Genomic DNA, 17,198 nt, shown 5'->3' with positions numbered 1-17,198 from the left:
ACACACACAGACACATACATACATACCCATGCACACAATTCACACTGTCTGCCTTTATTCATTCCCATCGCCACCTCGCCACACATGGAATACCATCCCCCTCCCCCCTCATGTGTGCGAGGTAGCACTAATAAAAGACAACAAAGGCCCCATTCGTTCAAACTCAGTCTCTAGCTGTCATGCAATAATGCCCAAAACCACAGCTCCCTTTCCACATCCAGGCCCCACACAACTTTCCATGGTTTACCCCAGACGCTTCACATGCCCTGATTCAATCCACTGACAGCACGTCAACCCCGGTGTACCACATCGATCCAATTCACTCTATTCCTTGCCCTCCTTTCACCCTCCTGCATGTTCAGGCCCCGATCATACAAAATCTTTTTCACTCCATCTTTCCACCTCCAATTTGGTCTCCCACTTCTCCTCGTTCCCTCCACCTCCAACACATATATCCTCTTGGTCAATCTTTCTTCACTCATTCTCTCCATGTGCCCAAACCATTTCAAAACACCCTCTTCTGCTCTCTCAACCACGCTCTTTTTATTTCCACACATCTCTCTTACCCTTACATTACTTACTCGATCAAAACCACCTCACACCACACATTTTCCTCAAACATCTCATTTCCAGCACATCCACCCTCCTGTGCACAACTCTATCCATAGCCCACGCCTCGCAACCATACAACATTGTTGGAACCACTATTCCTTCAAACATACCCATTTTTGCTTTCCGAGATAATGTTCTCGACTTCCACACATTCTTCAAGGCTCCCAGGACTTTCGCCCCCTCCCCCACCCTATGATTCACTTCCGCTTCCATGGTTCCATCTGCTGCCAGATCCACTCCCAGATATCTAAAACACTTTACTTCCTCCAGTTTTTCTCCATTCAAACTTACCTCCCAATTGACTTGACCCTCAACCCTACAGTACCTAATAACCTTGCTCTTATTCACATTTACTCTTAATTTTCTTCTTTCACACACTTTACCAAACTCAGTCACCAGCTTCTGCAGTTTCTCACATGAATCAGCCACCAGCGCTGTATCATCAGCGAACAACTGACTCACTTCGCAAGCTCTCTCATCCCCAACAGACTTCATACTTGCCCCTCTTTCCAAAACTCTTGCATTCACCTCCCTAACAACTCAATCCATAAACAAATTAAACAACCATGGAGATATCACACACCCCTGCCGCAAACCTACATTCACTGAGAACCAATCACTTTCCTCTCTTCCTACACGTACACATGCCTTACATCCTCGATAAAAACTTTTCACTGCTTCTAACAACTTGCCTCCCACACCATATATTCTTAATACCTTCCACAGAGCATCTCTATCAACTCTATCATATGCCTTCTCCAGATCCATAAATGCTACATACAAATCCATTTGCTTTTCTAAGTATTTCTCACATACATTCTTCAAAGCAAACACCTGATCCACACATCCTCTACCACTTCTGAAACCACACTGCTCTTCCCCAATCTGATGCTCTGTACATGCTTTCACCCTCTCAATCAATACCCTCTCATATAATTTACCAGGAATACTCAACAAACTTATACCTCTGTAATTTGAGCACTCACTCTTATCCCCTTTGCCTTTGTACAATGGCACTATGCACGCATTCCGCCAATCCTCAGGCACCTCACCATGAGTCATACATACATTAAATAACCTTACCAGCAAGTCAACAATACAGTCATCCCCTTTTTTAATAAATTCCACTGCAATACCATCCAAACCTGCTGCCTTGCCAGCTTTCATCTTCCGCAAAGCTTTTACTACCTCTTCTCTGTTTACCAAATCATTTTCCCTAACCCTCTCACTTTGCACACCACCTCGACCAAAACACCCTATATCTGCCACTCTATCATCAAACACATTCAACAAACCTTCAAAATACTCACTCCATCTCCTTCTCACATCACCATTACTTGTTATCACCTCCCCATTTGCGCCCTTCACTGAAATTCCCATTTGCTCCCTTGTCTTACGCACTTTATTTACCTCCTTCCAGAACATCTTTTTATTCTCCCTAAAATTTAATGATACTCTCTCACCCCAACTCTCATTTGCCCTCTTTTTCACCTCTTGCACCTTTCTCTTGACCTCCTGTCTCTTTCTTTTATACATCTTTTTATTCTCCCTAAAATTTAATGATACTCTCTCACCCCAACTCTCATTTGCCCTCACTTTCACCTCTTGCACCTTTCTCTTGACTCCAGCCTCTTTCTTTTATACATCTCCCAGTCATTTGCATTATTTCCCTACAAAAATCGTCCAAATACCGCTCTCTTCTCTTTCACTAATAATTTTACTTCTTCATCCCACCACTCACTACCCTTTCTAATCTGCCTACCTCCCACGCTTCTCATGCCACAAGCATCTTTTGTGCAAGCCATCACTGCTTCCCTAAATACATCCCATTCCTCCCCCACTCCCCTTATGCCCTTTGTTCTCATCTTTTTCCATTCTATACTCAGTCTCTCCTGGTACTTCCTCACACAAGTCTCCTTCCCAAGCTCACTTACTCTCACCACTCTTTCCACCCCAACATTCTCTCTTCTTTTCTGAAAACCTCTACAAATCTTCACCTTCGCCTCCACAAGATAATGATCAGACATCCCTCCAGTTGCACTCCTCAGCACATTAACATCCAAAAGTCTCTCTTTCGCACACCTATCAATTAACACATAATCCAATAACACTCTCTGGCCATCTCTCCTACTTACATACGTATACTTATGTATATCTGGATGTGCTGGAAATGAGATGTTTGAGGACAATGTGTGGTGTGAGGTGGTTTGATCGAGTAAGTAACGTAAGGGTAAGAGAGATGTGTGGAAATAAAAAGAGCGTGGTTGAGAGAGCAGAAGAGGGTGTTTTGAAATGGTTTGGTCACATGGAGAGAATGAGTGAGGAAAGATTGACCAAGAGGATATATGTGTCGGAGGTGGAGGGAACGAGGAGGAGGGAGACCAAATTGGAGGTGGAAAGATGGAGTGAAAAAGATTTTGTGTGATCGGGGCCTGAACATGCAGGAGGGTGAAAGGAGGGCAAGGAATAGAGTGAATTGGAGCGATGTGGTATACCGGGGTTGACGTGCTGTCAGTGGATTGAATCAAGGCATGTGAAGCGTCTGGGGTAAACCATGGAAAGCTGTGTAGGTATGTATATTTGCGTGTGTGGACGTATGTATATACATGTGTATGGGGTGGGTTGGGCCATTTCTTTCGTCTGTTTCCTTGCGCTACCTTGCAAACGCGGGAGACAGCGACAAAGCAAAAAAAAAAAAAAAAAAAAACTTTTTAAACCAGGTATTCTCAATCACCAGTCCTTTTTCAGCAATTCTAAAAATTCTAAAAATAGTATGATTAAAACATACACAAATCAAAAATTCCAAAATACCACAAACATTTATGGAGACCCTTGAACTAAGAAGAAGCATTTGCAACATTTATACCTGTTGATGAACAAAATTCACACATTCTCTTACCAAGCACAATTTCACTCAAGACTCGTACCTTCCTATTTCTCTTCGTTTATACCTCCTACATGTTCAATTGCGTCACCGATCATAAGAAGCGTCTCCCAACAATTAATTCCCTCAACTCTTCTCGATTCTCTCCAAAGTGCATCCTTACATCTCCATCACCACTTGACACACATGCAACCGTCACAGTGTTTTTAAACTTACCAAACTTTAAATATCAGCTACCCTACAGCTCATATATTAGCAAACACTTACTAAAGTATTTGATTTTCAACAATATTTTCACGTTAATTTTTAATATGCAGCAGTAATTATTTCTCTTCTTAAACATTAGTGATTTCTCTTCTTAAACAGTCACCAAGCAGAATGCATAATGGCTTTGGGCATTTATACTGGGACTTTGAAACTTATAAGTATGATGATGCATGGTAAAAGGTGTTTAATGAAGAAACTGTACATGCCATCCTGTTTTGAACATGTGAAATGGCACACTCAATACAGAAATCATCAAACAGTTGTAATGTGATCCAACTTACGTAATGTTTGTATCCAGTACCAAATTTGGCAGACTTGAGGTTTCCCATTCTTTTTTGTTGATTTCCTTTATTGCATGTAGAATTTTTTTTTGTACTCCGATAGCAGTCACATTCATATTTCTTAGGTCTTTCTCCGAAAGGCGTAAGAACGTCTTAAATGACACCTTTAAATATAAGTATAATTATGCACAAAAGAGAATGCAATCAGGCAAATAATCAGTGCAAATGTCAACAACCATGGCAAACAAAATTACAGTGAAATGAGGAAAATAGTCTGGAAACATAGAAGCCTTCCATGGGACAAAAGATGTCAAAATTGATCAAAGTCTGCCTTAAACTGATTAACATAATTTAGAATAGTAAGATAACTACCACTCAGCTGTCTAACTTATAAAATATGCTGAATACATGTTCAATGCAATGAGCTACCCTTTCTATAATACAAATAACAGGTGGCATTCTTGATTTTCAGCTATATCATTCCAGTGAGAATTATGAAAGGGAGGTTAAACAATTCAAATAAATGAAGTTATTAAACACAAGGGGAACACAAAGGGGAAGAGTGGTTTGGGAATGTCTTGGGAGTAAAGTCAGGGGTTAGTGAGAGGACAAGAGCAAGGGAAGGAGTAGCAGTGCTCCTGAAACAGGAGTTGTGGGAGTATGTGATAGAATGTAAGAAAGTAAATTCTCGATTAATATGGGTAAAACTGAAAGTTGATGTAGAGAGATGGGTGATTATTGGTGCATATGCACCTGGGCATGAGAAGAAAGATCATGAGAGGCAAGTGTTTTGGGAGCAGCTGAATGAGTGTGTTAGTGGTTTTGATGCACGAGACCGGGTTATAGTGATGGGTGATTTGAATGCAAAGGTGAGTAATGTGGCAGTTCAGGGAATAATTGGTATACATGGGGTGTTCAGTGTTGTAAATGGAAATGGTGAAGAGCTTGTAGATTTATGTGCTGAAAAAGGACTGGTGATTGGGAATACCTGGTTTAAAAAGTGAGATATACATAAGTATACGTATGTAAGTAGGAGAGATGGCCAGAGAGCATTATTGGATTACATGTTAATTGACAGGTGCGCGAAAGAGAGACTTTTGGATGTTAATATGCTGAGAGGTGCAACTGGAGGGATGTCTGATCATTATCTTGTAGAGGCTAAGGTGAAGATTTGTATGGGTTTTCAGAGAAGAAGAGTGAATGTTGGGGTGAAGAGGGGGGTGAGAGTAAGTGAGCTTGGGAAGGAGACTTGTGTGAGGAAGTACCAGGAGAGACTGAGTACAGAATGGAGAAAGGTGAGAACAATGGAAGTAAGGGGAGTGAGGGAGGAATGGGATGTATTTAGGGAATCAGTGATGGATTGCGCAAAAGATGCTTGTGGCATGAGAAGAGTGGGAGGTGGGTTGATTAGAAAGGGTAGTGAGTGGTGGGATGAAGAAGCAAGATTATTAGTGAAAGAGAAGAGAGAGGCATTTGGACGATTTTTGCAGGGAAAAAATGCAATTGAGTGGGAGATGTATAAAAGAAAGAGACAGGAGGTCAAGAGAAAGGTGCAAGAGGTGAAAAAGAGGGCAAATGAGAGTTGGGGTGAGAGAGTATCATTAAATTTTAGGGAGAATAAAAAGATGTTCTGGAAGGAGGTAAATAAAGTGCGTAAGACAAGGGAGCAAATGGGAACTTCAGTGAAGGGTGCAAATGGGGAGGTGATAACAAGTAGTGGTGATGTGAGAAGGAGATGGAGTGAGTATTTTGAAGGTTTGTTGAATGTGTTTGATGACACAGTGGCAGATATAGGGTGTTTTGGTCGAGGTGGTGTGCAAAGTGAAAGGGTTAGGGAAAATGATTTGGTAAACAGAGAAGAGGTAGTAAAAGCTTTGCGGAAGATGAAAGCTGGCAAGGCAGCAGGTTTGGATGGTATTGCAGTGGAATTTATTAAAAAAAGGGGGTGACTGTATTATTGACTGGTTGGTAAGGTTATTTAATGTATGTATGACTCATGGTGAGGTGCCTGAGGATTGGCAGAATGCGTGCATAGTGCCATTGTACAAAGGCAAAGGGGATAAGAGTGAGTGCTCAAATTACAGAGGTATAAGTTTGTTGAGTATTCCTGGTAAATTATATGGGAGGGTATTGATTGAGAGGGTGAAGGCATGTACAGAGGATCAGATTGGGGAAGAGCAGTGTGGTTTCAGAAGTGGTAGAGGATGTGTGGATCAGGTGTTTGCTTTGAAGAATGTATGTGAGAAATACTTAGAAAAGCAAATGGATTTGTATGTAGCATTTATGGATCTGGAGAAGGCATATGACAGAGTTGATAGAGATGCTCTGTGGAAGGTATTAAGAATATATGGTGTGGGAGGCAAGTTGTTAGAAGCAGTGAAAAGTTTTTATCGAGGATGTAAGGCATGTGTACGTGTAGGAAGAGAGGAAAGTGATTGGTTCTCAGTGAATGTAGGTTTGCGGCAGGGGTGTGTGATGTCTCCATGGTTGTTTAATTTGTTTATGGATGGGGTTGTTAGGGAGGTGAATGCAAGAGTTTTGGAAAGAGGGGCAAGTATGAAGTCTGTTGGGGATGAGAGAGCTTGCGAAGTGAGTCAGTTGTTGTTCGCTGATGATACAGCGCTGGTGGCTGATTCATGTGAGAAGCTGCAGAAGCTGGAGACTGAGTTTGGTGAAGTGTGTGAAAGAAGAAAGTTAAGAGTAAATGTATATAAGAGCAAGGTTATTAGGTACAGTAGGGTTGAGGGTCAAGTCAATTGGGAGGTAAGTTTGAATGGAGAAAAACTGGAGGAAGTAAAGTGTTTTAGATATCTGGGAGTGGATCTGGCAGCGGATGGAACCATGGAAGCGGAAGTGAATCATAGGGTGGGGGAGGGGGCGAAAATTCTGGGAGCCTTGAAGAATGTGTGGAAGTCGAGAACATTATCTCGGAAAGCAAAAATGGGTATGTTTGAAGGAATAGTGGTTCCAACAATGCTGTATGGTTGCGAGGCGTGGGCTATGGATAGAGTTGTGCGCAGGAGGATGGATGTGCTGGAAATGAGATGTTTGAGGACAATGTGTGGTGTGAGGTGGTTTGATCGAGTAAGTAACGTAAGGGTAAGAGAGGTGTGGAAATAAAAAGAGCGTGGTTGAGAGAGCAGAAGAGGGTGTTTTGAAATGGTTTGGGCACATGGAGAGAATGAGTGAGGAAAGATTGACCAAGAGGATATATGTGTCGGAGGTGGAGGGAACGAGGAGAAGTGGGAGACCAAATTGGAGGTGGAAAGATGGAGTGAAAAAGATTTTGTGTGATCGGGGCCTGAACATGCAGGAGGGTGAAAGGAGGGCAAGGAATAGAGTGAATTGGATCGATGTGGTATACCGGGGTTGACTAGCTGTCAATGGATTGAATCAGGGTATGTGAAGCGTCTGGGGTAAACCATGGAAAGCTGTGTATGTATGTATATTTGTGTGTGTGGACATATGTATATACATGTGTATGGGGTTGGGTTGGGCCATTTCTTTCGTCTGTTTCCTTGCGCTACCTCGCAAACGCGGGAGACAGCGGGAAAAAAAAAAAAATTAAACACAAAGTGGAATTTTTATTAGGAAAGTAAGGCATGTCTTCTAGTTGAATGGGAGGAGGGTTAGCTGTTCTCAGTGAAAGTGTGTTTTCATCAAGATGTGTTACCATGTTTGTTTAATATGTTTATGGACTAGGTGATGGGGGAGGTGAAAGGAAGAGTCTTAAAAGGAAGAGCAGGCCAATGGTATACTAGGGAAGAGAGCATGACAGGTGAATCAGTTGCTGTTTGCAAATGACTTGGCTCTGGTGGCAGACCCCCAGAGATACATTACAGAAGGTGGTACGAGAGTTTGGGAGCGTGTGAAAAGAGAAGTGACAGTGTACATGAACATAAGTATGACAATGAAATGCAACATGGGACAAGACATGACAATTAGAAAGTCACTGAAAAGTTATTAAGTTTAGCATGGTGAAGGGACAGATTAGCTGAGATGTAAGTCTGAATGGAGAAAATCTGGAGGAAGTGAATCATTTTAGATATATGGGAGTGAACATGACAGCAAAGAGAACCATGAAAGTTATGGGGTGGGTGAGAGGATGAAGGTTCCTGAAGCCTTGAGGAATGTGTGAAGACAGTTGTTGTTGTCTGGGAGGGAGAAAATGGGTATATCCGAAGGTATAGTAATCCCAACAATGTTATATGAATGCAAGGCATGGGTTATCAAATCAAGATGTGCTGAGGAGGGTGGATGTGTTGGAAATAAAATATTTGAAAACAACATTTTGTGTGTAAGGTGTTGACCAAGTAAGTATAAAAGAGTAAGAGAGTTTGGTTGAAAGCTGAAGAGGGTGTGATGAAATGGTTTGGACATTTGGAGAGAATGAGTGAGGAGAGGTTGACAAAGAGGATAAATGTGTATGAAGTGGAGGGGACAAAGAAAGGAGGGAACCAAATTGGAGATGAAAGGTCGAGCAAAAAAAAATTCTGAGTGACCAGGGACTAAATATGCAGGAGGGTGAAAGGCATGCATGGAATAGAGTGACCTGGAGCGATGTTGTATACAGAGGTCAACATGCTGTCAATGGACTGAACCAGGGCATGTGAAATGGCTGGGGGAAACCATGGTATGATCTGCATGGCCTGGTTGTAGAAAGAGGGCTGTGGTTTCAGTGCACTGCATTTGACAACGTGAGACTGGATGTGAGCAAAGGCAGCCTTTCTTTGTCTGATCCTGGTTCTATGTCTCCCATCTCATTTTTGTATCTATCCTGATGATGTGATCATTATAGGAAAGTACAGTTGGGAACTTATCGTGTTTCATTTTCCTGTGGTTTTGTGCACATACCACATCACGGACACCATTGTGACCTCTTGCAAAATATATCATTATAATCACTATACTTGATCGCCGTTTCCCGCGTCAACGAGAGAGCACCAGGAAACAGATAAAGAACATCTCATCCACTCATATTTTATTTATTATACTTTGTCGCTGTCTCCCACGTTAGCTAGGCAGCGCAAGGAAACAGACGAAAGAATGGCTCAACCCACCCACATACACATGTATATACATATACGCCCACACACGCGCATATACATACCTATACATTTCAATGTATACATACAAATACAAATACATACACAGACATATACATATACATACATGTATATATTCATTTATATTTATTTATTTATTATACTTTGTCGCTGTCTCCCGCGTTTGCGAGGTAGCGCAAGGAAACAGATGAAAGAAATGTCCCAACCCCCCCCCCCATACACATGTATATACATACGTCCACACACGCAAATATACATACCTACACAGCTTTCCATGGTTTACCCCAGATGCTTCACATGCCTTGATTCAATCCACTGACAACACGTCAACCCCGGTATACCACATCGCTCCAATTCACTCTATTCCTTGCCCTCCTTTCACCCTCCTGCATGTTCAGGCCCCGATCACACAAAATCTTTTTCACTCCATCTTTCCACCTCCAATTTGGTCTCCCTCTTCTCCTCGTTCCCTCCACCTCCGACACATATATCCTCTTGGTCAATCTTTCCTCACTCATTCTCTCCATGTTCCCAAACCACTTCAAAACACCCTCTTCTGCTCTCTCAACCACGCTCTTTTTATTTCCACACATCTCTCTTACCCTTACGTTACTCACTCGATCAAACCACCTCACACCACACATTGTCCTCAAACATCTCATTTCCAGCACATCCATCCTCCTGCGCACAACTCTATCCATAGCCCACGCCTCACAACCATACAACATTGTTGGAACCACTATTCCTTCAAACATACCCATTTTTGCTTTCCGAGATAATGTTCTCGACTTCCACACATTCTTCAAGGCCCCCAGAATTTTCGCCCCCTCCCCCACCCTATGATCCACTCCCGCTTCCATGGTTCCATCCGCTGCCAGATCCACTCCCAGATATCTAAAACACTTCACTTCCTCCAGTTTTTCTCCATTCAAACTCACCTCCCAATTTACTTGACCCTCAACCCTACTGTGCCTAATAACCTTGCTCTTATTCACATTTACTCTTAACTTTCTTCTTCCACACACTTTACCAAACTCAGTCACCAGCTTCTGCAGTTTCTCACATGAATCAGCCACCAGCGCTGTATCATCAGCGAACAACAACTGACTCACTTCCCAAGCTCTCTCATCCCCAACAGACTTCATACTTGCCCCTCTTTCCAAAACTCTTGCATTTACCTCCCTAACAACCCCATCCATAAACAAATTAAACAACCATGGAGACATCACACACCCCTGCCGCAAACCTACATTCACTGAGAACCAATCACTTTCCTCTCTTCCTACACGTACGCATGCCTTACATCCTCGATAAAAACTTTTCACTGCTTCTAACAACTTTCCTCCCACACCATATATTCTTAATACCTTCCACAGAGCATCTCTATCAACTCTATCATATGCCTTCTCCAGATCCATAAATGCTACATACAAATCCATTTGCTTTTCTAAGTATTTCTCACATACATTCTTCAAAGCAAACACCTGATCCACACATCCTCTACCACTTCTGAAACCACACTGCTCTTCCCCAATCTGATGCTCTGTACATGCCCTCACCCTCTCAATCAATACCCTCCCATATAATTTACCAGGAATAATCAACAAACTTATATATTCATATATATATTCATACATGTACATTATTCATACTGTCTGCCTTTATTCATTCCCACCGCCATCCCGCCACACATGAAATAACAACCCCCTCCCCCCACATGTGTGCGAGATAGCGCTAGGAAAAGACAACAAAGGCCACATTCGTTCACACTCAGTCTCTAGCTGTCATGTGTAATGCACTGAAACCACAGCTCCCTTTCCAAGTCCAAGCCCCATGAAACTTTCCATGGTTTATTCTTTTATCCTATATGCTTCACATGCCCTGTTTCAGTCCATTGACAGCACGTTGACCCCAATATACCACATCATTCCAATTCACTCTATTCCTTGCATGCCTTTCACCCTCCTGTAAGTTCAGGCCCTGATCGCTCAAAATCTTTTCACTCCATTCTTCCATCTCCAATTTGGTCTCCCACTTCTCCTCGTTCCCTCAACCTCTGACACATATATCCTCTTTGTCAATCTTTCCTTACCCATTCTCTCCAAGTGACCAAACCATTTCAATACATCATCTTCTGCTCTCTCAACCACACTCTTTTTATTACCACACATCTCTCTTACCCTTTCATTACTTACTCGATAAAACCAACTCACACAACATATTGTCCTCAAACATCTCATTTCCAACACATCCACCCTCCTCCACACAACCCTATTTATGGCCCATGCCTCGCAACCACATAATATTGTTGTAACCGCTATTCCTTTAAACATACCCAGTTTTACTCTCCACGATAACGTTCTCATCTTCCACACATTCTTCAATGCTCCCAGAACTTTCCCCCCTCCCCCACCCTGTGCCTCACTTCTGCTTCCATGGTTACATCCGCAGCTAAATCCACTCCCAGATATCTAAAACCCAGTTTTTCTCCTTTCAAACTTACCTCTCAATTAATTTGTCCCTCAACCCTACTATACCTAATAACCTTGCTCTTATTCACATTTACTCTTAACTCTCTTCTTTCACACACTTTACCAAACTCAGTCACCAGCTTCTGCAGTTTCTCACCTGAATCGGCTACCAGCGCTGTATCATTAGCGAACAACAACTGACTCACTTCCCAAGCCCTCTCATCTAGAACAGACTGCATACTTGCCCCTCTCTCCAAAACTCTAGCATTCACCTCCCTAACAACCCCATCCATAAACAAATCAAACAACCATGGAGACATCACGCACCCTTGCCGCAAACCACCATTTACCGAGAACCAATCACTTTCCTCTCTTCCTACTCGTACATATGCCTTATATCCTTGATAAAAACTTTTCACTGCTTCTAGCAACTTACTTCCTACACCCTATACTCAAAACCTACCACAGAGCATCTCTATCAACTCTATCATATGCCCTCTCCAGATCCATAAATGCTACATACAGTTCCATCTGTTTTTCTAAGTATTTCTCGCATACATTCTTCAAAGCAAAAACCTGATCCACATATCCTCTACCACTTCCAAAACCACACTGCTCTTCTCCAATCTGATGCTCTGTACATACCTTCACCCTCTCAATCAATACCCTCCCATACAATTTCCCAGAAATACTCAACAAACTTATACCTCTGTAATTTGGACACTCACCTTTATCCCCTTTGCCTTTGTACAATGGCACTATGCATGCATTCTGCCAATCCTCAGGCACTTCACCATGATCCATACATACACTGAATATCCTCACCAACCAGTCAACAACACAGCACCCCCTTTTTCAATAAATTCCACAACAATACTATCCAAACCCTCTGCCTTGCCAGCTTTCATCTTCCACAAAGCTTTCACTAACTCTTCTTGGTTCACCAAACCATTCTTGCTGACCCTCTCACTTCGCACACCTCCTTGACAAAAACACCCAATACTGACAATCTTTTTCTTCATCCCAACACTCACTACCCTTTCTAATCTGCCCACCCCCTCAAACCTCTCATGCCACAGGCATCTTTTGCACAAGCCATCACTGCTTCCCTAAAAACATCCCATTCCTCCTCACCCCCCTTCCGTCATTTGCTCTCACCTTTTTCCATTCTGCACTCAATCTCTCCTGGTACTTCCTCACACAAGTCTCCTTCCCAAGCTCACTTACTCTCACCACCTCAACATCTTCTCTTCTGAAAACCTCTAAAAATCTTCTCCTACACCTCCACATGATAATGATCAGACATCCCTCCAGTTGCCCCCTCAGCACATTAACATCCAAAAGTCTCTCTTTCACGTGCCTATCAATTAACACAATCCAATAATGGTCTCTGTCCATCCCTCCTACTTACATACATGTACTTATGTATATCTCTTTTTAAACCACGTATTCCCAATCACCAGTCCTTTATCAGCACACAAATCTACAAGCTCTTCATCATTTCCATTTGCAACACTGAACGCCCCATGTACACCAATTATACCCTCAACTGCCACATTACTCACCTTTGCATTCAAATCACCAGTCACTATAACCCGGTCTCGTGCATCAAAGCTGCTAACAGACTCACTCAGCTGTTCCCAAAACACTTGCCTCTCATGATCTTTCTTCACATGACCAGGTGCACAGGCACCAATAATCACCCATCTCTCTCCATCCACTTTCAGTTTTACCCATATCAACCTAGAGTTTACTTCCTTATACCCTGTCACATACTCCCACAACTTCCTCTGCTCTTGTCCTCTAATCAACCCCTGACTTTACTCCCAAGACATTTCCAAACCAATCTTCCCCTTTATTCTTGAACTTTGTTTCACTCAGAGCCAAAACTTCCAGGTTCCTTTCCTCAAACATACTACCTACCTCTCCTTTTTGCTCATCTTGGTTACATCCAGACACATTTAGACACCCCAATCTGATCCTTCGAGGAGGATGAGCACTCCCCACATGGCTCCTGTTTCCCCTTTTAGAAAGTTAAAATACATGGAGGGGGTTTCTAGCCCCCCGCTCCAGTCCCCTTTAGTTGCCTACTACAACACACAGGGAATGCATGGGAAGTATTCTTTCTCTTGTCCCCAGGGATAGGGGAGAATATGCACACAAGTATACATAAACACCCATACACGCACATATATACATATAATTACATATGCATATACAGACATATACATTTATATACACATGTACATATTCAAACTTGCTTGCCTACATCCATTCCTGGTGCTACTCTGCCCCACAGGAAACGGCATCACTAAACCCTGCTTCAAAAAAGGCCACATTCATTCATACTCAGTCTCTAGTATTCATGTGTAATGCACCAAAACCACAGCTCCCTATCCACATCCATGTCCCACAGAACTTTCCATGGTTTATTCCAGATATTTCACATGCCCTGGTTCAGTCCATTGACAGCATGTCAACCCTGGTATAGCACTTCATTCCAATTCACTCTGCTCCTTGCATGCTTCTCACCCTCCTGTATGTTCAGGCCCCAATTGCTCAAAATCTTTTTCACTCCATCATTCCCACTCCAATTTGGTCTTCCGCTTCTCCTTGTTCCCTCCAACTCTGACATATATATCCTCTTTGTCAACCTTTCTTCACTCATTCTCTCCATATGTCCAAACCATTTCAACATACCTTCTTCTGCTCCCTCACCCACACTCTTTATTACCACACATCTCTTACCCTTTCATTACTTACTCAATCGAACCATCTCACACCACATATTGTCCTCAAACATTTCATTTCCAACACATCTGCCCTCCTCCATACACCCTTAACTATAGCCCATGCCTCACAACCATATAACATTGTTGGAACTACTATTCCTTCAAATATACCCATTTTGTTCTCTGAGATAATTTTCTCTTCTTCCACATATTCATCACTCCCAGAACCTTTGCTCCCTACCCCACCCTGTGACACACTTCCGCTCCCATGGTTCCATTCACTGCAAAGTTCACTCCCAGATATCTAAAACACTTCACTCCCTCTAATATTTCACCATTCAAAGTTACAACTCAATTCATTTGTCCCTCAACCTTAAGGGAGGAGAGTGGTGGGATGAGGAAGTAGAGCTGCTAGCAAATGAGAAAAGACAGGTGTCTGCGCAGTAATTACAAGGAAGGAATGGAAGTGATTGGGAATGTACAAGAGAAAGTGCTCAGAGGTTAAGGGAAAGGAGCAGGGGTTGAAATAAAAAGCAAATGAGAGAGGAAGTGAGTGAGTATCAGTAAACTTCAGGGAGGGTAGACAAATGATTTGGAAAGAGGCAAAAAGTGTGAGATAAACAAGAGAACAAATGGAAACATTGGTGAAAGGGGGCAACTGGGGATGTGTTAAGATGTAATAATGAGGTAAAGAGGAGATGGAGTGAGTATTTTGAAGGATTTTTGTATGTGTTTGGTGATAGATATGAAGATGTGGATGTTTTGGAAGTGGAGGTATGCGAAAGAGGGAGTACTGAAAAATGGTTTAGGCGAAAAGAGAAAGGTGATGAAAGCCCTGCATAAGATGAAACACAGCTGAGCAGCTGGAGTGGATGTGATTGCAGTTGATTTCATAAGAAAGGGACTGGTTGTGTTGTTGATTCGTTAGTAAGGAGTGTATGTATGGTTCATGATGAGGTGATTAAGGATTAGAGGAATGCCTGTACACTGCCAATGTATAAAAGCAATGGGGACAAAAATGAAAGTTTAAATTACAAAAGAATAAGTCTGTTAAGTGTAGATGGTAAACTGTATGGGAGACAGATGGTTGAGAGGTTGGTAGCAACCACAGCATTGCAGACTGGGATAGAACAATGTGGCTTTAGGAATGTATCAGGATGTGTGGATCATGGTCTTGTTTTGAAGAATGTGTATGAGAACTCCATAGAGAAGAGAAAGACCTGTATGTGGTATATATGTATCTGGTGAAAGTGTGTGATAAGGATGACAGAGATACTCTTTGGAAAGTGCTATGAGTGGTATATGAAAGCTATTAGAAGTGGAGGAGTTTTTATCAAGAGTGACCCATCAGTGTGAGTAGGAAAAGAGGTGGTGAGTGGTCAACAAACTCACAACTCTGAACAATCACCTGTGTAACTCCTTGCCTTCATACAATACCAATATATGTGCATTCCACCAATCCTCAGGCACTTCATTGTGATCCATACAAACTAAACTGAAAATCCTAACTAACCAATCAACAACAAAGTTACTTCCTTTCTTTAGAAATTTCGCTGCAATACAATCCACTCAAGCTGCCTTGCCACAATTCATCTTGCTCAAGGCTTTCACCATCATTTCACTCTTTACCAAACCACCTTCCATTATTCTCTACTTCTCTGACCCAAATTCCCTACATCTGCCAACCTATCATCAAACACATTCATCAATCATTTAAAATATTCATTCCATCTCCTCTTCATCCATTAAGTTGTATCATTCTGTATAAAAAGTCATTAGCAGCTACAGGCAAAGGGACAATATCACTACCCCTAACATGAGGTGTACCACATGGCACTAAAATGGGGCCAATCTGCTTCCTCATTCTTAGCAGTGACACCCTGAGGGACACAAACCACTGCTGAAAGTACATAGATGACTCCAACTTTGGTATCACTATCAATATCTCCTCCTCTTCCACTATGATGTATCATTCTGCATAAAAAGTCATAAGCAGCTACAGGCACAATACCACTACCACTAACATGTGGTGTACCACAAGGCACCAAGATGGGGCCAGTCTGCTTCCTCATTCTTAGCAGTGACACCCTGAGGGGCATAAACTGCTGTAAGTACGTAGATGACTTCAACTTTGGTATCACTATCAACACCAACTCTCTTGACTTCAGTGCCCTTCAGCACATCAACAACCTTCAGGAGTGGACTATGGCCATCAACATTCACCATAAGTACACAAAGACTGTGATGATGCACATCAACTTGGGTGCAAACAAAATCCTGTCCCCCAACATCACACTAGGCTCTTACATCTTCCAGGAGTAAGAGACTTCAAACTTCTTGGTGTCACTACAGATGACGGTTTAAACTGAAACAGTCATGTCAATACTATCATCATATCTTCAAATAACGTTTGTATCTTTTATGCTGACTGAAATCACTAGATGTTCTGCCACATGAGCTCAGTGATGTCAATACCATCTTCATTATACCTATGCTAACCTATGTCTCCCCAGCCTGGTTCTCCCCACTAAGAGATACACAGAGGGACAAACAAGGAAGAGTGTAGGAAAGGGCATGCAGAATCATCCTGTGCCCTTCTTACACCACCAATAAAGAAGCCCTCATCCTAGTGAACCTGTCCACCCTCTCTGACCAACAACAGTAGCTCACATGGCAGTTTGGCAATAAACTGCTGACACACTCCCATCACAGAGGCCTCCTCCCCACAACGTCCATCCATCACTGCAGACAGCCATTCATCACCACCACAATTGACAGATATAAGAACAGTCTTATACCTACCACTGTGAAAGTCATACACAATACACAAACAAACGCATAGTAAAGCATGTGAACAGGTCAGTTCTCTGTCAATTATGCTATGT

General features: G+C 42.4%; 1 protein-coding gene across 3 annotated transcripts in view; it reads right to left on the bottom strand.

The window, feature by feature from the left end:
• Window positions 1–17,198, bottom strand: part of LOC139760753 (ankyrin repeat, SAM and basic leucine zipper domain-containing protein 1-like) — a 77,704-nt gene that overhangs the window by 12,374 nt on the left and 48,132 nt on the right. For all 3 annotated transcript variants that reach the window (XM_071684296.1, XM_071684295.1, XM_071684297.1), the window contains exon 7: window positions 4,045–4,208. In XM_071684296.1, the coding sequence (XP_071540397.1) occupies window positions 4,045–4,208 (164 nt within the window). The remainder of the gene's footprint in view (window positions 1–4,044; window positions 4,209–17,198) is intronic.

This window comes from Panulirus ornatus, chromosome 38 (assembly GCF_036320965.1).
Source record: "Panulirus ornatus isolate Po-2019 chromosome 38, ASM3632096v1, whole genome shotgun sequence".
Lineage (NCBI taxonomy): Eukaryota > Metazoa > Arthropoda > Malacostraca > Decapoda > Palinuridae > Panulirus > Panulirus ornatus.
This window is presented reverse-complemented; position numbering and strand designations above follow the sequence as displayed.